This window comes from Manis pentadactyla, chromosome 9 (genome assembly GCF_030020395.1).
Source record: "Manis pentadactyla isolate mManPen7 chromosome 9, mManPen7.hap1, whole genome shotgun sequence".
Taxonomy (NCBI): domain Eukaryota; kingdom Metazoa; phylum Chordata; class Mammalia; order Pholidota; family Manidae; genus Manis; species Manis pentadactyla.
In genome coordinates this window covers 125,792,191-125,815,973 of record NC_080027.1, presented here as the reverse complement: position 1 = coordinate 125,815,973, position 23,783 = coordinate 125,792,191, and the positions used below count along the sequence as shown (strand labels likewise).

General features: G+C 55.9%; 1 protein-coding gene across 4 annotated transcripts in view; it reads right to left on the bottom strand.

The window, feature by feature from the left end:
* Nucleotides 1-16,651, bottom strand: part of LOC130684987 (uncharacterized) — a 78,450-nt gene extending 61,799 nt beyond the window's left edge. For 2 of the 4 annotated variants that reach the window (XM_057508135.1, XM_057508136.1), the window contains exons 1-4: nt 16,434-16,651; nt 10,776-10,897; nt 7,771-7,987; nt 2,103-2,224 (exon numbers count right to left, since the gene is read on the bottom strand). In XM_057508135.1, coding sequence (XP_057364118.1) covers nt 2,103-2,224; nt 7,771-7,987; nt 10,776-10,897; nt 16,434-16,621 — 649 coding nt within the window. In that variant the 5' untranslated portion in view covers nt 16,622-16,651. Of the gene's footprint in view, nt 1-2,102; nt 2,225-7,770; nt 7,988-9,068; nt 10,304-10,775; nt 10,898-11,263; nt 11,401-16,433 lie in introns of those variants that run through there. The other 2 variants (XM_057508137.1, XM_057508138.1) reach the window with 2 other exon arrangements.
* Between the last annotated feature and the right edge of the window lie 7,132 nt (nt 16,652-23,783).

Below are 23,783 nucleotides of genomic sequence, written 5' to 3'. Positions count from 1 at the left end.
GCCCAGAAAGCTTAAATATTTACTATTTGCCTTTTGCAGAACATGAGGAACAGGGCCCTGGGCCACAGATCGGCCCCCATGTGGGAGAGGAAGCCGCCTGAAGGGAGTTCAGGCTGAAGGGGACGCATAGGAGCAGATAGAGGGGGCGGGTTCCCAGGAGACTTCTGCCAAAGCCAGCTGCCCTGATTTTCTTAGGACAAAACTCCCCGGCAGTGAACTTACATCTTCCCAGCCCCAAACTAGCTGCCCAGGGAATCCTGAAGGAACCCAGACCCCAATACACACCCTAGGGCCCTGGAATCCCAGCTCCAACATTAGGAACTGTGTGGGCTTTCACAATTCCATAACCTCTAAGCCTCAGATCTCCATCTGCACGATAGGGGTGTAACGCAGACCTTGGAGGCCCGCTGAGAATTCCGTATGACGACAGAGTTAGCACAGTCTCTGGTGCACCGTGGCACTCTGCAACGTGTAGGCCTTGCTGTTAGTGTCGGTCACTCTGCCTGCAGCCGGTCTGCGAGAACAGATGCACCTCCTAATGTGCCCACCAGGGGGCAGGAAGGCCCTGCTCGTGGCCGGGACTATGGCAGATGGAGCCAGTGTAGAGGTTTCCTGCCTGGGGAGAGGTGCCCGTCCCTGCAGTTTACAACCCAGCCTGTGATTAGCTCCTATTCTTCCCCCAGCCTGCTGTGGGCCAGACTGGTGCAGAGCTTCCAGCTGCGGGCAGGCCAGTGTTGTTCTTGCCCTTCCGGTGGCAGGCCAGGTCACTGGGGAAACGCTCCTTCTTTCTGTCTATCTGTGTGTCACCTCATGTCGTCCTCCAGTGACCCTGGAGGCAGGCAGAGCAAGTGGGTTAACACCCTCACGCCAGCAGGGAACTGAAGCTCAGAGAAGTCAGGTGACTTGCCCAAGATCCCGGGGCTTGCGTGCGAGCAGGGTGCCTGGGATTGTAGCTTATATCATCTCTCCCAGTGCCAGGCTTGTCTCTCTCCTGGTCAGCAGGCTGTCCTTAATAACCACCCTCTCCCCAAAGTTCCACTTTCTGCCACTTCTTTCAGCATTCCTGCCCCTGCCCTCCTGGCTGAGGACACCCCACCACTCCTCTATCCCCGTGGAACTTGGAATGTGGACAGGCTGCTGGGCTGTGTGTTTGCATGTGTGGTAATTTCTTCTTCATTCCCTCCTGCTGACGCCAATACTTGCAGAGCACGCACAGCAGGAGGGAGCGATCATGCAGATGCTGGCAGCTGAGGCCAAGCACGCTGTGGGCTGTGGTGCACTGAGGATGGTGGGGCAGACGGGGTGAGCCAGGGCACCGATTACACCCGCTACCCAGGGTGAACCAGAGGCCCTGCCAGCATGGAGCTTACACGCTCCCGAGAGAGCCACAAACCAATGCTTGTAGCACTCCTCAGGTGGCACCGTAAGGAAGACACAGCAGGGGAGGGGACGGAGAGAAAGGAGGGGCACTGTGCCGGCTCGGGTGGTCAGGGCAGGCGAGAAGAGACGGCGGCTGGTACCCACTGCGCCCCTCGCAGCGCCAGCTCCCGAATCTCCTCTGGCAGCGAGTCCCCGAGCATTTGGATTAAGCTGCCCACAAACCCAGCATGTCCTTCACGGCCAGCTTCAAGGGGCAGCGCACCCGGACGTCCTCTCGGGGGGGCGGGGACCGAGGCCCGGGAGTCTATCCCGGCTACTCTTCTGAAGGCCCGCGCTGGGGAAAGGGCGGCCGCCGCCGCCGCCGCCGCCGCCGCCGCCGCCTTTTCCCCACTTTGAACTGTCAGCGGGAAGCCTGGGAGCGGAAGGGCGGGTTCCCACGGGGGGAGGAGCCCGCGTCCGACCGGAAACTCACCCCGCGCAGCCGCAGAGTTCCTGCTGAGAGTCGGCGGAGAGCGGAGGGCGGCGGCCGTTGGGGCGGTGGGGGCGGGGGCGGAGGGCGCAGGGAGGGTGGGCTGTCGCTGCCGCCTCTCCGCGCAGGACTTTCCGGCGCATGTGAGGGCGAGGCGGGGCCCGTGGGAGAGGGGCGGCCCCCGTCCTTTCCCCTCACGGTATCTTTGCTTTCTTCCCTTAAGGGGAAGCCCCAGACCCTCCCAGGCGCCTACCTGGGGCCCTGCGTGACTTGCTCCTGACTCGCTGTGTAACCTCCGTGATGCCGATTTCTCTCCCCGATCCTGAGTAGCGATCAGCCCTCTGTCTGGTCCACACATGTCCCCCAGCTTGCAGGCTGCAGGACAGATCAGTGAAAGAGGCTTCACTCGCCTTTTTTTTCTGTGTGGTGTCATTAATATACAATCACATGAGCAACACCCTGGTTACTAGATTCCGCCCATTGTCGAGGCCCAACCGCATACCCCATTACAGTCACTGTTCACTCGCCCTTTTTCCGGAGGAAAGGAAGCTGCCAGCTCTCGTTTCGCTCACTGTGAAAAGCCTTTAATTGATCTCTTCAAACAAGTTCTGTAGGCTACACTAGAACATGTGGGCTTGAATAAAAATTGGCTACTCTGCTACCAATGCCCTTCAGGGAGACACAGGCTTGATTAAATGTTAAGATTCAGGCACAGGAGTGGTGCCTGGTCCTTGAACTCACGTATGGTTCCTTTACACGATCCCCTGGAACACAGTCCTCCTAATTCTGTTTCCTGAATTGTCCATCAGGGGTAGTTCCTCATGTGTAAAGAGTCATCAGGCAGAGTACCATCCACCACTTCTTTCTGGAGATGTTTCCTTTTCTCAGTGCAGGGGAAATAAATCCTTACATTTACCCTCTGGTTGTGGGTATAGGGGCCACGCTGAGCCCTTATGAAACTCAAGGAAATATTTAAGCTGCCATGGACGACAAAGGGTTGGAGAGGAAGGAAGGGGGTGGTGACTCTGGCTAGAAAAATTGATCTGAGAAATATGCTGTGTATGACAATGGAACAGTATGTTCATTTACAAACGCATTAAAAAGGTTTGTTTCCTGTGGCCACGTTTATGTTTGGATACTTTAATTTTTGAAGAAAGGATGACTATATATTTACCATCAAATTGTTTAGCTCACCTCATGTCACATTCAGTGGAAAGGAAAGGCTGGGGGCTCTGGGAGAGCAAACTTGGACGGGGCCCCTGCCAGATGCCAGGCTGACCATGGTTTCCACCGGGCTGCCTCCTGCTGGGCTGTGACGTCACACAGGGCATGGAGCGCCCGCGCTCCCTCCTCTCTCCTGCCCTCAGCCTTGTCCCCTAGCCTTTCCCTGAGGCCTGGCTTGGCACTGCTCAGACAGAGAGCTTTAAAGGGTTTTGGTCCAGGACAGGGTTCTGGATGTGAAACTTTTACTTTGTGCCAAGAACTAAAACACCGACTCTTTTCCATCTCTATCCTAATGTCTCCCCACGGGCTTTGAATAAACTCCTGCAGGCCAAGCCCACATCAAGCCTTTCCTCTCCTCTCCATCCCATATTCGTGGTTGTGTTCTAGAAGTTTCTGTGTGAGCAGCAGCTGTCAGCGCCAGGCGGGATGAGTGCTAATAATAATAGCTACCATTGCTTGGGACAATATGTTCCACACTTTACATGCAGTATCTCACTTAATCCTCACAGCAACTTTTATCCCCATGTTACAGATGAGGAAGTGAATGGCTTAGAAGTATCCTCAAGGTCCCATGGTTGAGCCCTCTAAAGTGGAAATCTATGCATTTTAACTATAAGCATTCTGAGCTAGAGTGTGTGTGTGTGTGTGTGTGTGTGTGTGTGTGTGTGTGTGATAAAATACAAATTAACATGAAATCTAACATTGTCACCATTTTAGAGTATACAACTCCACTGTCCCTCACTGAATTCACAATACTGGATAACCATCACCGCTAACTAGTTCCAGAATTTTTCATCCCCCTGAAAGGAAATCTTGTACCTATTAAGCAGTCACCCCCATTCTCCCCTCCCTCTAGTCCTAGGCAAACACCAGTCTCATATCTTTCTCTATGGATTTGCCGCCGTTGTTTCAGTCATATAAGTGGATTTGTACAATATGTGGCTTTTTGTATCTGGCTTCTTTCACTTAGCATAATGTCAACGTTCATCCATTTTGCAGCATGGGTCAGTATTTCGTTTTTTTTATGACTGGGTAACATTGTACTGTGTGAATAGACCCATTTTGTTTATCCATTCAGCTGTCAATGAACAGTTACGTGTATTTTCACAGCAAGATAGCCTTTGTCGTCAAGGAATGAATCTCTAGGGTGGGATTTCAGGCATAACATCAAACTGGAAGGTGAGGGAGTTGAGAGCAGACATCTTTCTCAGATCTGTCAAGTAACAAAGTAGAAGTCACATGTTCTCTGACTAGCTCAATGGGACAGCAGTAAGGCAGGAGGTATAAGGGTACCCGCTCCCCAAAGGTGTCAAGGTTTCCAAGCCACTTCTGCTGGAGGGCATCTGGCAGGCTCCTGGAATGGAAGCTTACGGCTCAGGTTTATTTCCTGCCCTCCTCATTTCAGTGGGGGAGGAAGGAAGAATGCGGAGGAGTCTTAAAAGAATAGTAGGTTTCCATACACAGACTGATGAAAGGAGAAACGGAGATGACTCCCCAGATGATTTAACCCCCACGTCCTACCGGCCACGGTCTGAAGCGGTCATCCTGGCTTCTCTCCAGAACAATATATGTGCACATAGCATTATAGAACTTGTGATAATGCACTGATTTGATCCTCTTCAAGGTAGTTAAATCAGTCCGGTTTGGAAACATTTCGATGGCCCGCGCTTTCTCTGTAAGCAAAGTACTACAGCGGTTCAGAACAAAGGCTTTACACCTGCGTTCAAACACTGCCTCCACTACCACTACTCCCGTGAATTTAGGCAACTGACACAACCTCCGTTTCTTCACCTATAACAAGGGATGGTAGCTACAAGGCCAAACACAGTGGGTTCTCATGATATGTGAAGAACATAACACAGCATCTGAGGAAATCAATTTTTAATGTATTATTAAATAAGGTCAATATCACCATTTACTGAGACTTTTTGAAAGGACTGGCTAAGGACCGAGACTGGGTTTTTTGATGGTTCCATCCTATCCCATCATCTTACGTGACTACAGACTTTTTCCATTTGCTGTATCTTTTTCATTTGGGGCTGGAAAAGAAACTATCCACCCAATTTTCCCTGTTGAAGACACTTCTACCTTGGTACCCACCGTAGGACATGGCAGGATGGGCCTGACCCCTGAGGGGCAGCGGGAAGTTTGTGGGGGAGGGTGGCGGCCCCGCCCTGAGGGCTCGGCGGAGGGGTGGGGACAAAGGGGTTTGTGACAGTGACAGGTCATAAAGGGCAGCAGAGTATAAATAGGGCTGCGCAGGGGGATTAGGCGAGGAGTTACTTCTCTCCGCAGGACTGTAGCTCACAGCGTCTGAGATTGTCAGAGGCAGACGCGAGGCACAGCAGAGCGCGAGCGCACCGTACATCTCTGCACACTTGCAGAGATTCCGGCTGGCATCCAGCACCTGCTAGCACTCCCACGGCCGTCACCTGCACACCCCAAACCCACCTCTGCCTCCAGGAGGCTCTGAAGCCGGGGGAGTTGGGTACTGCAGGGTGGGGTGCTGTTGAGAGACCTGCCGGGAGGCCGCCCGTGCCCAGGAGCACCGCTGTTCCCTCTTCTGTCAGCGAAGGGAAGGCACAGGGACCTGTTTGCCTAGCCAGCGCTGCTTCCTGTGGTAACGGAGTCATCAGCAGTGAGTCTCTGTGTCCGTGTTACATGGCCCAGAGGAGGCCCAGGGTGGGCATGTTCAACACCGCCATGGGGCAACTGCAGCGACAACTGCGCCAGGGAGAATTTGACATGTTCAAGTCTGTCCCTGTGTTTGAGAGCGACTTTATGCAGGTCACCAAACGGGGAATGCTAGTTGATGTGCACAAATGCGCCATGATCATTACAGTGGGCATCGCAAACACCAACACCCTCGACCCAATACCAGACGTCATGCTGCTGGCACAACCTGTCGGTGACTGTGAAAAGCATGAGGGATGTGGTGAGCCCACTGAGGGAGAAGAGCAAGGAGATACAAAGACCTTAGAGGTCACCAGGCTCTTGCCCTTGAAGTTCGTAAGGATCAGCGTTCACAACCGTGACAAACAACAGCTGCGCGTGAGGCTTATTACCGGCCGCTCCTTCTACCTGCAACTGTGTGCCCCTCCGGACAAGCAGGAAGAGCTCTTTGGCTACTGGGAAGAGCTAATTGACCTCCTGAGGCCCCCGGTTGAAGCTCACAGCAGTACCCATGCCGTTCCTGCCGGGGACAGGTTCTTGTCGATGTTTGACGAAATGGACAGGAGCGTTCCCGATGCAGAACATTTCCACGGACCAGAAGGTCAGGAAGAGGTCAGCATTGGGAGCATCCATGTCCTGGAGGCGACTGCGGCCCTCTCTGCAGCTTCTGACGTGGGGGAGCGGGCCCGACAGGACTTCCACAGATGCACTACCATGCCCGAAGAGGCCGCCCCGGACAATACACCTGCATGGCGTGTCCGAGAGTCAGCAGCAAGGGCAGAAAGAGAGGAGGTGACAGCACAGGAGCCGGCAGCAAGGGCTATGACGCATGGAGCAGAAGGGGTGGCAGGAGACACCACGGCAGGTGCTTTAACCACGACAGCCACCAAGTCCGCCTTGAAACAGCTGAACACAACCCTAGCAGGGGCAGCCGCTGAGTGTCCTGGAGGACGCAAACACAACCCGGCTATTTCGGGTGCGGACAACACGTGCCCAACTTCCGCTCCGACCTTGCGGAGGGAGCGGGCTGGGAGGCAGCCGCGCCTGTCTCCGGCCAGCACTGAGGTCCCCACAGGGAGAAGGGAGAGCACGCAGGAGGGCGCTATCCGGAGCTCCCCACCCCGCGGGGTAGCTGAGAGCTGCCAGAGGGCAGGTGTGGACAAGATACCCCACCAACCAGGGGACAGCACCTTAGGGAGCCACACAACCCCCAGAGAGGAGGAGGAAGGCCGCCGCAGCTCCGCGCACAGCACGCATGACACCACCTGCAAGGAGCTCAGCCCTGCCCACGGCCCCACCGCTGAGGAGTCCAGAGCCTCTCACAAACCGGGTGGGACAAAAAGTGCACGTTCCTGGCCTGAGATACGCAGCAGGATCGGCTCGCTGTGGCACAACACCAAAGCCAGAGTGAGCAGCCGCCCCAAGCCAGAGAGAGGTGGACACCCTGGACAGGACCTGCTGGGAGACCATCACAAAGAGGACAGTCAGGGACTGGAGGTGGCTGGGAGCAGACCCTGGGCCAGAAGCCACAGGGAGGACCAGGGCTAGGGAGGGGACCAGGGCTCAGGACATACCCCTGCATGTTAAATAAAAGATAAATGAGAAATACACTGAGAATGTGGCATGCTGCCTTCTGTCTGAATGTCCAGGTCAGTAGTGGTGACCTCACAGTGGATCCCCTGAGGTCATCCGGGTCTGCAGCCTGGGACCCCAGTGCCAGCCAGGGCAGCTCCCACCTCACACCCCTGCTCAGCAGAGCCCACAGGACGGCTCCATCTCGCCTCAACCCCTTTCGGGGTCACTATTTAGAGTGAGATGTTATAGGCATTATTCTGTTCATGATTGCCTTTAATTCTCAAAGCAACGGAACAGGCAGCGATTAGTCTCACTATAGGGGGGAAACAGACCTAGAAAGGGTAAGTAACTCCCCAGAGGACACAGCGAGTTCACCTCTTCCTTCTGTCAGGCCCTTGCACCTCTGCTCTAGTCTGCTTGGTCACCACCCTCCTGGCCCCTAAACCCACCTGCACAGAAATTCCTTCGTGAGCCTTCCCAGGATCTTTCTTTGCTTCTGCTCCTGCCTCAGACCGTCAGTGCCTCCAAAGCCAGGGAAACATTTCCTCATTCTCTTTCTGGCCTCCCGTCTCCAACGCTGAGGGCCCCGTGTGAAGTTCTTCATAGAGTGGGCCCTTAGTAGATGCTCCAAGTTCATGGCTGTGGTTGCATGTGCAACTGGGGCCGCTGGAGGAAAGGCAGAAATGAGGGAACATCCAGAACCCAAACCCAAAGGCGAGATCCTCTGTCACTCCCCAAAACTCCTTTCTAGCATAAATATGCGTAAAGCATGACCTTCCTAAACACCCCAGGAAAATGCCTGCCCGTGAGTGTTCCAGACCCAGTGTGAGCCATCCGGGGTGGCTCAACAAAAGCTTGTGAACTGGTGGGAAGGAAGTGTAAGCTGGGACTCCCTGCACCAGGGCAGGTGAGCTGCAGGAATATGTGGCCACGGGGAGAGAAGGTACATGGGGACAAGGCAGCGTTGAGGGCAGGCCTTTGAGTTCTGGCCCCTTTGAGGGGATGGGAGAAGAAATAGAACAAGAGATAAGAAAGGAGCAGTCAGACTGAGAAGCTGACGCCTGACTACTTTAGAGACAGACTCCCACATCTTAGAGCAGGGGTCAGGACGTTATGGCCCCCACCTGCCTGTTCTTGTCCTGCCTGTAAGCTAAGAAGGGTTTCTATAGCTTTAAATGGCTGAAGGAATTCAAAAGCAGAATAGTATTTCATGACACCTGAACATTCCATGAAATTCAAATCTTCACCTCTATGGATAAAGTTTTATTGGCTCCCAGCCAGGCTCATTCACTGGAGGGTTGTCCATCACTGCTTCCTGCTACCACGACAGTCAAGGTGATAGAGATCACATGGCCCAGAAAGCTTAAATATTTACTATTTGCCTTTTGCAGAACATGAGGAACAGGGCCCTGGGCCACAGATCGGCCCCCATGTGGGAGAGGAAGCCGCCTGAAGGGAGTTCAGGCTGAAGGGGACGCATAGGAGCAGATAGAGGGGGCGGGTTCCCAGGAGACTTCTGCCAAAGCCAGCTGCCCTGATTTTCTTAGGACAAAACTCCCCGGCAGTGAACTTACATCTTCCCAGCCCCAAACTAGCTGCCCAGGGAATCCTGAAGGAACCCAGACCCCAATACACACCCTAGGGCCCTGGAATCCCAGCTCCAACATTAGGAACTGTGTGGGCTTTCACAATTCCATAACCTCTAAGCCTCAGATCTCCATCTGCACGATAGGGGTGTAACGCAGACCTTGGAGGCCCGCTGAGAATTCCGTATGACGACAGAGTTAGCACAGTCTCTGGTGCACCGTGGCACTCTGCAACGTGTAGGCCTTGCTGTTAGTGTCGGTCACTCTGCCTGCAGCCGGTCTGCGAGAACAGATGCACCTCCTAATGTGCCCACCAGGGGGCAGGAAGGCCCTGCTCGTGGCCGGGACTATGGCAGATGGAGCCAGTGTAGAGGTTTCCTGCCTGGGGAGAGGTGCCCGTCCCTGCAGTTTACAACCCAGCCTGTGATTAGCTCCTATTCTTCCCCCAGCCTGCTGTGGGCCAGACTGGTGCAGAGCTTCCAGCTGCGGGCAGGCCAGTGTTGTTCTTGCCCTTCCGGTGGCAGGCCAGGTCACTGGGGAAACGCTCCTTCTTTCTGTCTATCTGTGTGTCACCTCATGTCGTCCTCCAGTGACCCTGGAGGCAGGCAGAGCAAGTGGGTTAACACCCTCACGCCAGCAGGGAACTGAAGCTCAGAGAAGTCAGGTGACTTGCCCAAGATCCCGGGGCTTGCGTGCGAGCAGGGTGCCTGGGATTGTAGCTTATATCATCTCTCCCAGTGCCAGGCTTGTCTCTCTCCTGGTCAGCAGGCTGTCCTTAATAACCACCCTCTCCCCAAAGTTCCACTTTCTGCCACTTCTTTCAGCATTCCTGCCCCTGCCCTCCTGGCTGAGGACACCCCACCACTCCTCTATCCCCGTGGAACTTGGAATGTGGACAGGCTGCTGGGCTGTGTGTTTGCATGTGTGGTAATTTCTTCTTCATTCCCTCCTGCTGACGCCAATACTTGCAGAGCACGCACAGCAGGAGGGAGCGATCATGCAGATGCTGGCAGCTGAGGCCAAGCACGCTGTGGGCTGTGGTGCACTGAGGATGGTGGGGCAGACGGGGTGAGCCAGGGCACCGATTACACCCGCTACCCAGGGTGAACCAGAGGCCCTGCCAGCATGGAGCTTACACGCTCCCGAGAGAGCCACAAACCAATGCTTGTAGCACTCCTCAGGTGGCACCGTAAGGAAGACACAGCAGGGGAGGGGACGGAGAGAAAGGAGGGGCACTGTGCCGGCTCGGGTGGTCAGGGCAGGCGAGAAGAGACGGCGGCTGGTACCCACTGCGCCCCTCGCAGCGCCAGCTCCCGAATCTCCTCTGGCAGCGAGTCCCCGAGCATTTGGATTAAGCTGCCCACAAACCCAGCATGTCCTTCACGGCCAGCTTCAAGGGGCAGCGCACCCGGACGTCCTCTCGGGGGGGCGGGGACCGAGGCCCGGGAGTCTATCCCGGCTACTCTTCTGAAGGCCCGCGCTGGGGAAAGGGCGGCCGCCGCCGCCGCCGCCGCCGCCGCCGCCGCCTTTTCCCCACTTTGAACTGTCAGCGGGAAGCCTGGGAGCGGAAGGGCGGGTTCCCACGGGGGGAGGAGCCCGCGTCCGACCGGAAACTCACCCCGCGCAGCCGCAGAGTTCCTGCTGAGAGTCGGCGGAGAGCGGAGGGCGGCGGCCGTTGGGGCGGTGGGGGCGGGGGCGGAGGGCGCAGGGAGGGTGGGCTGTCGCTGCCGCCTCTCCGCGCAGGACTTTCCGGCGCATGTGAGGGCGAGGCGGGGCCCGTGGGAGAGGGGCGGCCCCCGTCCTTTCCCCTCACGGTATCTTTGCTTTCTTCCCTTAAGGGGAAGCCCCAGACCCTCCCAGGCGCCTACCTGGGGCCCTGCGTGACTTGCTCCTGACTCGCTGTGTAACCTCCGTGATGCCGATTTCTCTCCCCGATCCTGAGTAGCGATCAGCCCTCTGTCTGGTCCACACATGTCCCCCAGCTTGCAGGCTGCAGGACAGATCAGTGAAAGAGGCTTCACTCGCCTTTTTTTTCTGTGTGGTGTCATTAATATACAATCACATGAGCAACACCCTGGTTACTAGATTCCGCCCATTGTCGAGGCCCAACCGCATACCCCATTACAGTCACTGTTCACTCGCCCTTTTTCCGGAGGAAAGGAAGCTGCCAGCTCTCGTTTCGCTCACTGTGAAAAGCCTTTAATTGATCTCTTCAAACAAGTTCTGTAGGCTACACTAGAACATGTGGGCTTGAATAAAAATTGGCTACTCTGCTACCAATGCCCTTCAGGGAGACACAGGCTTGATTAAATGTTAAGATTCAGGCACAGGAGTGGTGCCTGGTCCTTGAACTCACGTATGGTTCCTTTACACGATCCCCTGGAACACAGTCCTCCTAATTCTGTTTCCTGAATTGTCCATCAGGGGTAGTTCCTCATGTGTAAAGAGTCATCAGGCAGAGTACCATCCACCACTTCTTTCTGGAGATGTTTCCTTTTCTCAGTGCAGGGGAAATAAATCCTTACATTTACCCTCTGGTTGTGGGTATAGGGGCCACGCTGAGCCCTTATGAAACTCAAGGAAATATTTAAGCTGCCATGGACGACAAAGGGTTGGAGAGGAAGGAAGGGGGTGGTGACTCTGGCTAGAAAAATTGATCTGAGAAATATGCTGTGTATGACAATGGAACAGTATGTTCATTTACAAACGCATTAAAAAGGTTTGTTTCCTGTGGCCACGTTTATGTTTGGATACTTTAATTTTTGAAGAAAGGATGACTATATATTTACCATCAAATTGTTTAGCTCACCTCATGTCACATTCAGTGGAAAGGAAAGGCTGGGGGCTCTGGGAGAGCAAACTTGGACGGGGCCCCTGCCAGATGCCAGGCTGACCATGGTTTCCACCGGGCTGCCTCCTGCTGGGCTGTGACGTCACACAGGGCATGGAGCGCCCGCGCTCCCTCCTCTCTCCTGCCCTCAGCCTTGTCCCCTAGCCTTTCCCTGAGGCCTGGCTTGGCACTGCTCGGACAGAGAGCTTTAAAGGGTTTTGGTCCAGGACAGGGTTCTGGATGTGAAACTTTTACTTTGTGCCAAGAACTAAAACACCGACTCTTTTCCATCTCTATCCTAATGTCTCCCCACGGGCTTTGAATAAACTCCTGCAGGCCAAGCCCACATCAAGCCTTTCCTCTCCTCTCCATCCCATATTCGTGGTTGTGTTCTAGAAGTTTCTGTGTGAGCAGCAGCTGTCAGCGCCAGGCGGGATGAGTGCTAATAATAATAGCTACCATTGCTTGGGACAATATGTTCCACACTTTACATGCAGTATCTCACTTAATCCTCACAGCAACTTTTATCCCCATGTTACAGATGAGGAAGTGAATGGCTTAGAAGTATCCTCAAGGTCCCATGGTTGAGCCCTCTAAAGTGGAAATCTATGCATTTTAACTATAAGCATTCTGAGCTAGAGTGTGTGTGTGTGTGTGTGTGTGTGTGTGTGATAAAATACAAATTAACATGAAATCTAACATTGTCACCATTTTAGAGTATACAACTCCACTGTCCCTCACTGAATTCACAATACTGGATAACCATCACCGCTAACTAGTTCCAGAATTTTTCATCCCCCTGAAAGGAAATCTTGTACCTATTAAGCAGTCACCCCCATTCTCCCCTCCCTCTAGTCCTAGGCAAACACCAGTCTCATATCTTTCTCTATGGATTTGCCGCCGTTGTTTCAGTCATATAAGTGGATTTGTACAATATGTGGCTTTTTGTATCTGGCTTCTTTCACTTAGCATAATGTCAACGTTCATCCATTTTGCAGCATGGGTCAGTATTTCGTTTTTTTTATGACTGGGTAACATTGTACTGTGTGAATAGACCCATTTTGTTTATCCATTCAGCTGTCAATGAACAGTTACGTGTATTTTCACAGCAAGATAGCCTTTGTCGTCAAGGAATGAATCTCTAGGGTGGGATTTCAGGCATAACATCAAACTGGAAGGTGAGGGAGTTGAGAGCAGACGTCTTTCTCAGATCTGTCAAGTAACAAAGTAGAAGTCACATGTTCTCTGACTAGCTCAATGGGACAGCAGTAAGGCAGGAGGTATAAGGGTACCCGCTCCCCAAAGGTGTCAAGGTTTCCAAGCCACTTCTGCTGGAGGGCATCTGGCAGGCTCCTGGAATGGAAGCTTACGGCTCAGGTTTATTTCCTGCCCTCCTCATTTCAGTGGGGGAGGAAGGAAGAATGCGGAGGAGTCTTAAAAGAATAGTAGGTTTCCATACACAGACTGATGAAAGGAGAAACGGAGATGACTCCCCAGATGATTTAACCCCCACGTCCTACCGGCCACGGTCTGAAGCGGTCATCCTGGCTTCTCTCCAGAACAATATATGTGCACATAGCATTATAGAACTTGTGATAATGCACTGATTTGATCCTCTTCAAGGTAGTTAAATCAGTCCGGTTTGGAAACATTTCGATGGCCCGCGCTTTCTCTGTAAGCAAAGTACTACAGCGGTTCAGAACAAAGGCTTTACACCTGCGTTCAAACACTGCCTCCACTACCACTACTCCCGTGAATTTAGGCAACTGACACAACCTCCGTTTCTTCACCTATAACAAGGGATGGTAGCTACAAGGCCAAACACAGTGGGTTCTCATGATATGTGAAGAACATAACACAGCATCTGAGGAAATCAATTTTTAATGTATTATTAAATAAGGTCAATATCACCATTTACTGAGACTTTTTGAAAGGACTGGCTAAGGACCGAGACTGGGTTGTTTGATGGTTCCATCCTATCCCATCATCTTACGTGACTACAGACTTTTTCCATTTGCTGTATCTTTTTCATTTGGGGCTGGAAAAGAAACTATCCACCCAATTTTCCCTGTTGAAGACACTTCTACCTTGGTACCCACCGTAGGACATGGCAGGATGGGCCTGACCCCTGAGGGGCAGCGGGAAGTTTGTGGGGGAGGGTGGCGGCCCCGCCCTGAGGGCTCGGCGGAGGGGTGGGGACAAAGGGGTTTGTGACAGTGACAGGTCATAAAGGGCAGCAGAGTATAAATAGGGCTGCGCAGGGGGATTAGGCGAGGAGTTACTTCTCTCCGCAGGACTGTAGCTCACAGCGTCTGAGATTGTCAGAGGCAGACGCGAGGCACAGCAGAGCGCGAGCGCACCGTACATCTCTGCACACTTGCAGAGATTCCGGCTGGCATCCAGCACCTGCTAGCACTCCCACGGCCGTCACCTGCACACCCCAAACCCACCTCTGCCTCCAGGAGGCTCTGAAGCCGGGGGAGTTGGGTACTGCAGGGTGGGGTGCTGTTGAGAGACCTGCCGGGAGGCCGCCCGTGCCCAGGAGCACCGCTGTTCCCTCTTCTGTCAGCGAAGGGAAGGCACAGGGACCTGTTTGCCTAGCCAGCGCTGCTTCCTGTGGTAACGGAGTCATCAGCAGTGAGTCTCTGTGTCCGTGTTACATGGCCCAGAGGAGGCCCAGGGTGGGCATGTTCAACACCGCCATGGGGCAACTGCAGCGACAACTGCGCCAGGGAGAATTTGACATGTTCAAGTCTGTCCCTGTGTTTGAGAGCGACTTTATGCAGGTCACCAAACGGGGAATGCTAGTTGATGTGCACAAATGCGCCATGATCATTACAGTGGGCATCGCAAACACCAACACCCTCGACCCAATACCAGACGTCATGCTGCTGGCACAACCTGTCGGTGACTGTGAAAAGCATGAGGGATGTGGTGAGCCCACTGAGGGAGAAGAGCAAGGAGATACAAAGACCTTAGAGGTCACCAGGCTCTTGCCCTTGAAGTTCGTAAGGATCAGCGTTCACAACCGTGACAAACAACAGCTGCGCGTGAGGCTTATTACCGGCCGCTCCTTCTACCTGCAACTGTGTGCCCCTCCGGACAAGCAGGAAGAGCTCTTTGGCTACTGGGAAGAGCTAATTGACCTCCTGAGGCCCCCGGTTGAAGCTCACAGCAGTACCCATGCCGTTCCTGCCGGGGACAGGTTCTTGTCGATGTTTGACGAAATGGACAGGAGCGTTCCCGATGCAGAACATTTCCACGGACCAGAAGGTCAGGAAGAGGTCAGCATTGGGAGCATCCATGTCCTGGAGGCGACTGCGGCCCTCTCTGCAGCTTCTGACGTGGGGGAGCGGGCCCGACAGGACTTCCACAGATGCACTACCATGCCCGAAGAGGCCGCCCCGGACAATACACCTGCATGGCGTGTCCGAGAGTCAGCAGCAAGGGCAGAAAGAGAGGAGGTGACAGCACAGGAGCCGGCAGCAAGGGCTATGACGCATGGAGCAGAAGGGGTGGCAGGAGACACCACGGCAGGTGCTTTAACCACGACAGCCACCAAGTCCGCCTTGAAACAGCTGAACACAACCCTAGCAGGGGCAGCCGCTGAGTGTCCTGGAGGACGCAAACACAACCCGGCTATTTCGGGTGCGGACAACACGTGCCCAACTTCCGCTCCGACCTTGCGGAGGGAGCGGGCTGGGAGGCAGCCGCGCCTGTCTCCGGCCAGCACTGAGGTCCCCACAGGGAGAAGAGAGAGCACGCAGGAGGGCGCTATCCGGAGCTCCCCACCCCGCGGGGTAGCTGAGAGCTGCCAGAGGGCAGGTGTGGACAAGATACCCCACCAACCAGGGGACAGCACCTTAGGGAGCCACACAACCCCCAGAGAGGAGGAGGAAGGCCGCCGCAGCTCCGCGCACAGCACGCATGACACCACCTGCAAGGAGCTCAGCCCTGCCCACGGCCCCACCGCTGAGGAGTCCAGAGCCTCTCACAAACCGGGTGGGACAAAAAGTGCACGTTCCTGGCCTGAGATACGCAGCAGGATCGGCTCGCTGTGGCACAACACCAAAGCCAGAGTGAGCAGCCGCCCCAAGCCAGAGAGAGGTGGACACCCTGGACAGGACCTGCTGGGAGACCATCACAAAGAGGACAGTCAGGGACTGGAGGTGGCTGGGAGCAGACCCTGGGCCAGAAGCCACAGGGAGGACCAGGGCTAGGGAGGGGACCAGGGCTCAGGACATACCCCTGCATGTTAAATAAAAGATAAATGAGAAATACACTGAGAATGTGGCATGCTGCCTTCTGTCTGAATGTCCAGGTCAGTAGTGGTGACCTCACAGTGGATCCCCTGAGGTCATCCGGGTCTGCAGCCTGGGACCCCAGTGCCAGCCAGGGCAGCTCCCACCTCACACCCCTGCTCAGCAGAGCCCACAGGACGGCTCCATCTCGCCTCAACCCCTTTCGGGGTCACTATTTAGAGTGAGATGTTATAGGCATTATTCTGTTCATGATTGCCTTTAATTCTCAAAGCAACGGAACAGGCAGCGATTAGTCTCACTATAGGGGGGAAACAGACCTAGAAAGGGTAAGTAACTCCCCAGAGGACACAGCGAGTTCACCTCTTCCTTCTGTCAGGCCCTGGCACCTCTGCTCTAGTCTGCTTGGTCACCACCCTCCTGGCCCCTAAACCCACCTGCACAGAAATTCCTTCGTGAGCCTTCTCAGGATCTTTCTTTGCTTCTGCTCCTGCCTCAGACCGTCAGTGCCTCCAAAGCCAGGGAAACATTTCCTCATTCTCTTTCTGGCCTCCCGTCTCCAACGCTGAGGGCCCCGTGTGAAGTTCTTCATAGAGTGGGCCCTTAGTAGATGCTCCAAGTTCATGGCTGTGGTTGCATGAGCAACTGGGGCCGCTGGAGGAAAGGCAGAAATGAGGGAACATCCAGAACCCAAACCCAAAGGCGAGATCCTCTGTCACTCCCCAAAACTCCTTTCTAGCATAAATATGCGTAAAGCATGACCTTCCTAAACACCCCAGGAAAATGCCTGCCCGTGAGTGTTCCAGACCCAGTGTGAGCCATCCGGGGTGGCTCAACAAAAGCTTGTGAACTGGTGGGAAGGAAGTGTAAGCTGGGACTCCCTGCACCAGGGCAGGTGAGCTACAGGAATATGTGGCCACGGGGAGAGAAGGTACATGGGGACAAGGCAGCGTTGAGGGCAGGCCTTTGAGTTCTGGCCCCTTTGAGGGGATGGGAGAAGAAATAGAACAAGAGATAAGAAAGGAGCAGTCAGACTGAGAAGCTGACGCCTGACTACTTTAGAGACAGACTCCCACATCTTAGAGCTGGGGTCAGGACGTTAAGGCCCCCACCTGCCCGTTCACATCACCCCACCATTCGTCCGGTGAGGTGGGATCTAGTCTTCCCTCAGCCCAAACCGCCTTCTCTGGTCCTTCCCCACTGCCTGGCATCCCAGCCATCTTTGACTCCTTTGCCCTGTTATATGTTTCGATGCCCCCATCATCACCCTAGATGTTATAGAAATGCTGAGAGAACCACTGGTGTTCAAGACTGGGAAGCCGGTAACAATGCAGATCCCCTTCTAGAGCCGCCTCCCAGTTCAGGTGTCCGGGAGGAAGGACGTGTCCGAGCAGCTGGGAAGCATCACAGGCGCGCAGGCAGCCCTGGGAGACGGCTTCGCAAAGCTGTGCCTCCCCTGTGCCAGCAGGAAGGTCCATGGCCAGTACACGTGACCCTGAGGACTGAGGGAGGCTCTCTGCAGGCTGAGCTCACCCTCCAAGCCATAGGTGCCAGTCCCAGCCTTCCCCCCAGACAAGGCCTGAGGGTCCCGGAGCTCTGGGGCCTCCCAGCCAGCCAGGGCAGGCCTAGGGCGTGGTCCCCTGGCCTTGACCCTCTTTGCGTGCTGTTCAAGATATAAACCTGCTCTCCCCCCACCCACCCATCTCCTCTCTCCTCCTCAGACTGGTTGGGATGAAGCAGTTTACACAAATAAAGAGCAGGGCTCCCCCTGGGAGGAGGGACTGACTGTGCTTCTCTGATAGCCAAGACATGGGCCTTGGGGATCTGCAGGGGTGGGGTGTTCTGGGGCCTCCAGCCTGGAAGGACAGGAGCCAAATAGGACTGCCCTCAGCTGTAGGGCTGACCAGATGCCCGCACCAGCCCTGAGCGGGGGGCCTCCGGGCTGGGGAGTCCACCGTCACCTCCCTGGGCATGGGTGTGGTGTTGGGAGGTAAGACCAGGAACCCCTGTAGGTAATGGCCAAGCCTCCCTGGGCTTTCAGCCCTGCTGCAAGTCACCCGCTGATGAAGGGGGACGTCCAGCACCGCTTCCCTCCAACTCCTCCAACTCTCCCTCCTCTCTTGCTCCTCTGGGTGGGACCCCAGACAAGCCCCAGCCCCCACAGAGCCCCCTGAAGGGGCAGGATTACCGCGAGGCCGGTGTCTGCCTCCAGTGGCAGCCCCCAAGCGATGATGGGGGCCGGGCTGTGGAGCACTACATGGTAGAAAGGTGGCAGGCTGGCAGGAGCACGTGGCTAAGGGTGGGTGAGGCCCCTGCAGATGGCACCATCCTCACCGATGGCTGCGTGGAGGGGGCCAGAAGTACACGTTCTGTAGGGGGGGCCGTGTCCTCTGAAGGGGCCAGAGAGGCCCTGGAGTCCTCGGAGGTGCTCGTGGCCTCTGAGGGTGAGTGGCTGGGTGGGGTCTTGGGTGGAAATCCCTGCGCTTCCCACGGTGCCCGAAGGACGGGCAGGTCTCCCCATGGGCTGAGGGGCTCCAGGGGGCCTTGGGGACCTTCCGGAGCACTGCAGAGACCTCTGGTCTTGGCTGCATTTGGGGTCTGGATCAGGAGGCAGGCTTTGCAGGGCTTCTCCTGCCTGCAGCTCTCCTTGCAGGGGACGGGGGGTGGACACACATGGCCCACGCTCTCCGGGCCTGGTGGGGTAGCACCCTCCTCCACCAGATGCCCTCCATCTGGAGTGGCTGGCAAGGACCCTGAGGCTGGGGGGCCTCAGGGCTGGCTCTAGACTCCGAGGCCCCAGGCAGAACAGGTTCCCAAGGGAGGCCGGCTCAGCCCAAGGCCCTCAGGAAAGGACAGTGGCATGCCCCCAGGGGCGCACCCTCTCTCTCCCCCAGAACTGCCTCATGAGCTGACCCCTTTCCTCAGCCTCTGGCTTACCAGCACCTTCTCTGCCCCCAGCTGTCCCTGGGCCCCCTTTCACCCCAGCCATCCTGTCCACCTCTAGCCAGGGCCTCACACTGACCTGGATGGCACCTCAGGGCCCTGGTGGTGCCCACATCCTGGGCTACCTGGTTGAGAAGCGCAGGAAGGGGAGCGACACCTGGATGGCAGTAAACGAGCAGCCAGTGCCTGGTGAGCAGGCCAGATGCGTCGCTGTCCTGCCTCCAGAGGTTCCTGAGACGCCATCCCGGCTCCAGGGTCCTGGCCGCGCCTGATTAATTCAGTGCCGTGGGCCTCACCGGGGGTGGTTTAGCCCCTGGGCACATTTGACACTGTCTGGCATTTTTTGGTTGTCATAACTGAAGTGGGGAAAGGTGGGAAGTGGCATCTAGTGTGAAGAAGCCTGAGACGCTGCTAAACATGCACAGGTCAATGCCCCCGCCCCCACTTCCCTGAACCCAGAATTATCTGGTAACAATGCCAATCGTGCCCAGGTGGGAAACCTAGTCTAAGAGAAGTCTCAGGGTGGAGGCCCTCGAGGCGGAGCTGTCAGCCGCGGCCCCTCTCCTTCTGGCGCATCCCAGCAGCTCTCTCTTCCCGCTAGATCCTAGTGGCCCCGTCCACACCATGGGGAGAAGTGCCCCCAGCCCCACCAAGCAGTTTCCAAGGATCTGCTTTCTGAGATCAGAAAGAACAGCCCACCGCCCTGAGCAGGTTGTCAGGAGACCCGGTTTCTGGCTGAGGCTTCTCTGGCCTCAGTTTCTCATCTGTGGAAAGAGGGAGAGGAACTCCAGGCATCCTTCTGACTACTCCATTTAGCGGTTCCTCTTCACTTAAATACAACAATAACTCTGTAAGGCAGAGAGAACCAGGGAGACTAAGGCACTTGCCCAAGACCACCAACCACCCAAGAACCAGTCCAGGGCTCCGGGCCCCTGACATCCTGAGCAGGGCCCTCGTCCCCTTGGGCCGCAGGCTCAGTGTTCTCCAGAAATGGGAGGCACCCGGCCATCTGTCCGCACGTCACTGGTCCCGTCTGGGTGGGACTGACGCGGGGTTGCCTGTCCACAGGCAAGGGGTGGACCATGGTAGACGTGCGGCAGGGCTGTCAGTATGCGTTCCAGTTCATGGCCGTGGCTCCCTCTGGCCCTGAAGAGCCTGGGCCCCCATCGGATGCCATCTTTGCTTGGGACCCCACGGGTACATAGAGCACCAGCCCCGGATGAGGGTGGTAGTGGGGGTGAACAGGCGCTAGCTCTGAGGCGGGTGGGACAGGACAGAGGTCAGAGGTGGTCCCAGAGGAAATGGCCAGGAGGGCTGGAAGATACAGGCTGAAAGGCCTCCGGCCACAAGGCATATCTTAGGGGCCCAGAGGAGGCTTGAACCCCTAACTGAGATATTACAGCCCCAGGGCCAGGTAGTGGGGACCAGAAGAGCTCCCTCCCAAGCCCACTTCACTCTGTGGCCTCTGGCAGGTCAGTCCCCAGCCTGGCCCACCTGTTGCAGTCCTGTCACCACCCACTCACACCAAGGAGGAGTCACCATCCCTGCAGGGCAGGGGGAACACAGGGGAACCTTACCATCAGTTCTCTATCCAGTAGGTGTTTGCTCATTACCTACTGGGTGGCAGGCATTGTGCCAGGGACCAGTGACTAAACCTGGTCTCGCCCTTGGGAAACTTCCAGTCTAGAGTAGCATTTCCCTGCCTGTGGTCACAGAAGCATCAGTTTACTGGGAGATGCCAAGAGAAACTGTGAGAGCGACAGAGTCGGCAGAAAAGACCTGGGATCCAAGATGTCTATGACTTGCAGCCCAATACTTCCAAGTCCTGCAGGAGAGAAACTTGTCCTACTTTTTTTCATCCAAATCTCTTAAATGTGAGCAGAGAATACCTTTTCCACAAAACAACTACCAGTAACTTCACGCCAAGGTACACAGCTTGGAAAATGCTGCTCTGTGTGTCTCTGAGGAGCCTCCTGCCCCTTAAGAGCCTGGCAGTGGCAAGATGCCCATTTTGGCACTTGCTGGATCGGACAGGTGGCCAGCACCCCCAGGGCGCCTTTATAGCCCCACAGGGCACACTGGAGGGGTCCTGCTGTTGTAATGAACCCAGCAAGAGCAGAGCTTTATACGAGTTTAATTGTTCAGTTGGCATTCAAGTTTTAGTCCTAGAAAGGGCAGAGTGTGGAATGGAGGGAAGGGTGAGGAAAGCTGGCTCACGTGTCTCAGTCCTTGCAAAGGCACCGAACCTGTCCTATTTTATTGTCAATCTCTCTCTTACCAGTGATGGGGGACAGAGAACAAGTAGGAGAGGCAGTGTCCCAGAATCACCCCCCAACATGTCCTGGCCCATGGTACTGAGTACGTCTGCTTGCCATCAGCGAGCCCCCTCCACTGTGACTGGGCCGAAGATCAGGATAGCCGCCATCTCCGCCTGGTTCACAGGACCTGTTTTTTAAGCGGCCGTACCCGGCCCTCCTGGGGCATGGATATGCCTGTCTGTGAAACTGTGCCATCGGACAGAGCCAGAATCGCTGATGAGCACCTCCTGGCTTACAGACTGCCCACCAAGTTCCCAGTGTGGCTTTGCAACACACTTCAAGATGAGCCATCAAGAGGCTTCTGCATTGCCCGCCATGAATATGCCCAGATATGGACCGTTGGTGCCCCGAAGCCAGGCGGATTCTCTCACTAGCAGTCTCCGTTTCTGCAAAGCAAGAAACATATGTTGATAAGGACACATTTTTCCCCATAACTTCTAAACATCTTTATTCAGAATTGATCTTTGTACAAAAGTGGCCCCTTCGGCAGTGGACCAGAACATCTCTTCTGTCTGTGGCATCTATGCCAGACATGGAGGAAGCCACTCTCAAAGTGCCCCAGCTGTGCACACATGGAGTCCTGAAAAGACTGTTTCAGAAGGTGTTTGGGGGTGGTTAAGGTTGCCAGGGAAGGACTTTGCCCAGGCTCAGAGAGTACATGGTGGCTCTGGATCTGAACCCACACCTCCCATGGCAGAGCCCCTAAGCCACTTGCTGTACGGCCCTCACCACGTAACAGGTGTGGGAGGGGCAGGTGCCCCTTGAGGACCAGTGGGAGTACCCAGGAGGGCTCTGCCCTGCAGAATCCAGCTCCTAGACCCGCCTCACCCTGGGATGGCCCTGCCTGGCCCCACTGCCACAGGATGATGACAGGTCCCTGGAGCTGCACTCCTGACACCCACACTGGCCTGGGAGCTGCACCGGACAGACAGAGGACACTGGCAGTGCCCAGAGCCCAGAGAGACAGGAGTGAGGGGCCTCCAGGGAGGGTCCTGGGGGAGAAAAAGAGGAGGGGGCTCTCAGCCTGCGAGCCCCAAGCTGAGTCACTGAGCAGGATGTCCGCAGACCTTCCCACCCGCCACGTGGGTGTCTTCCTTTCCCACCTGGGAAGATCCAGAGAGAACCTGTCTGCGGGATGGAGGCCAAATCCTCCCTTTCCTGGGCTGGGCCCCTCAGAGGGAAAGCAGAAGGTCTGGGCCTACTGTGAACACAGGGAGGGAAGAAAATGGGAGGCCGGAGGTCTGGGCGAGGCAAAGGCTTCGAAGGTCTGCGTGTGGGTGTTGTTCTCTGCAGGTTTTGCCATTAAACCATTAGGCCAAGATGAGCAGATCACACGTGCAGATTCCCTGGGGGTGGGTGTGCCAGAGGAAAGACCCCCCAGGGCAGAGGCTTTGCAGCCGTTCCCCCTGAGGATGCTCAGGTTCCGGCTGGAGGGAAGAGCGGGGTCAGAACTGGGCCCTGCTGCGAGGCAGGCCTGCACGGTTGCTTCCCATGGGAAAGCTGAGAAAGGCTGGAGGGTCTTCGTGGAGAGGAGACCGCCCTCACCCCCAGCCCGTGTCTCCTGCACACCTGTGTCTGGCACAAGTTCCCTAGGTTTTATACGTGTGGGGAATATAGGGCCAGGGGTGCTAGGCCTGCCACATGCCCGTCACTCCTGGAGGCCAGGCAGAGTCTGGCTTGGGGGAAATCCCCCTCCTGGGTGTGCTCTCTGGACCCCCGTCAGAGGGGCCGAGAGGGACCTTCAAGCGGGGGGTTGACCCCTACTCAGGGCTCTGGGGGCCCCTCCTCGCCTTCACAGTCCCCACCACCCCGTGTCACAGACGGGATAGGATGCCTCCCTTTCCAGGGGACGACCTCCCTCTCCAGGGAGGAGATAGGACGACCTAGTGCCTGTGGCTTGCCTGGCCCTGAACACGGGCTCCCGCAGCAGGGACAAGAGGAGAGCCTCTTCTACGCCCCCGAGGGCAGACTGGGGCCTGGCTGTCCGAGGAGACGCAAGGACAGACACCCTCCAGCTGGTGATGGCTTCTCAAGATCCATTCATTCACTGCACGGCCACAAGCAGGCACTGTGCAGGGAGATTCAAAGACGACTCAGACGTGGGACCTACCCTCAAGGTGCCTTCCTTCTGGAAGGAGGAAAGACTTGTATACCAAGAGCCAGAATCCAAGGTAGAAAGTTCAACATGCTCAAAGAAAAACACCAGAAAGTCCTGAGGATGCAGAGGAGGCGAGACACTGCAGGCAAAGAGCCTCCTGGAGGGAGGAGACGTGGCCTGGCAGATGTGGGGGACCACCAGGAGCATGGGCGGGGGACAGGATAGTACAGACTGGGTTCCAGGACTGCAGGCGGTGTCATGTGAGGCGGTGGAAAGCGATGGTCTGTTTTGGCAGTGAACACAGAGTGCTGACACCCCAGGACGAGCCCAGCTGTGTGTCCCTGGGAGGGGGCTCGCAGACTTTTATAACCAGGGCAGAATATGAGGGCCAGGGGGAGCAGTTATGGCATTTTCATCCATTTCTGCAC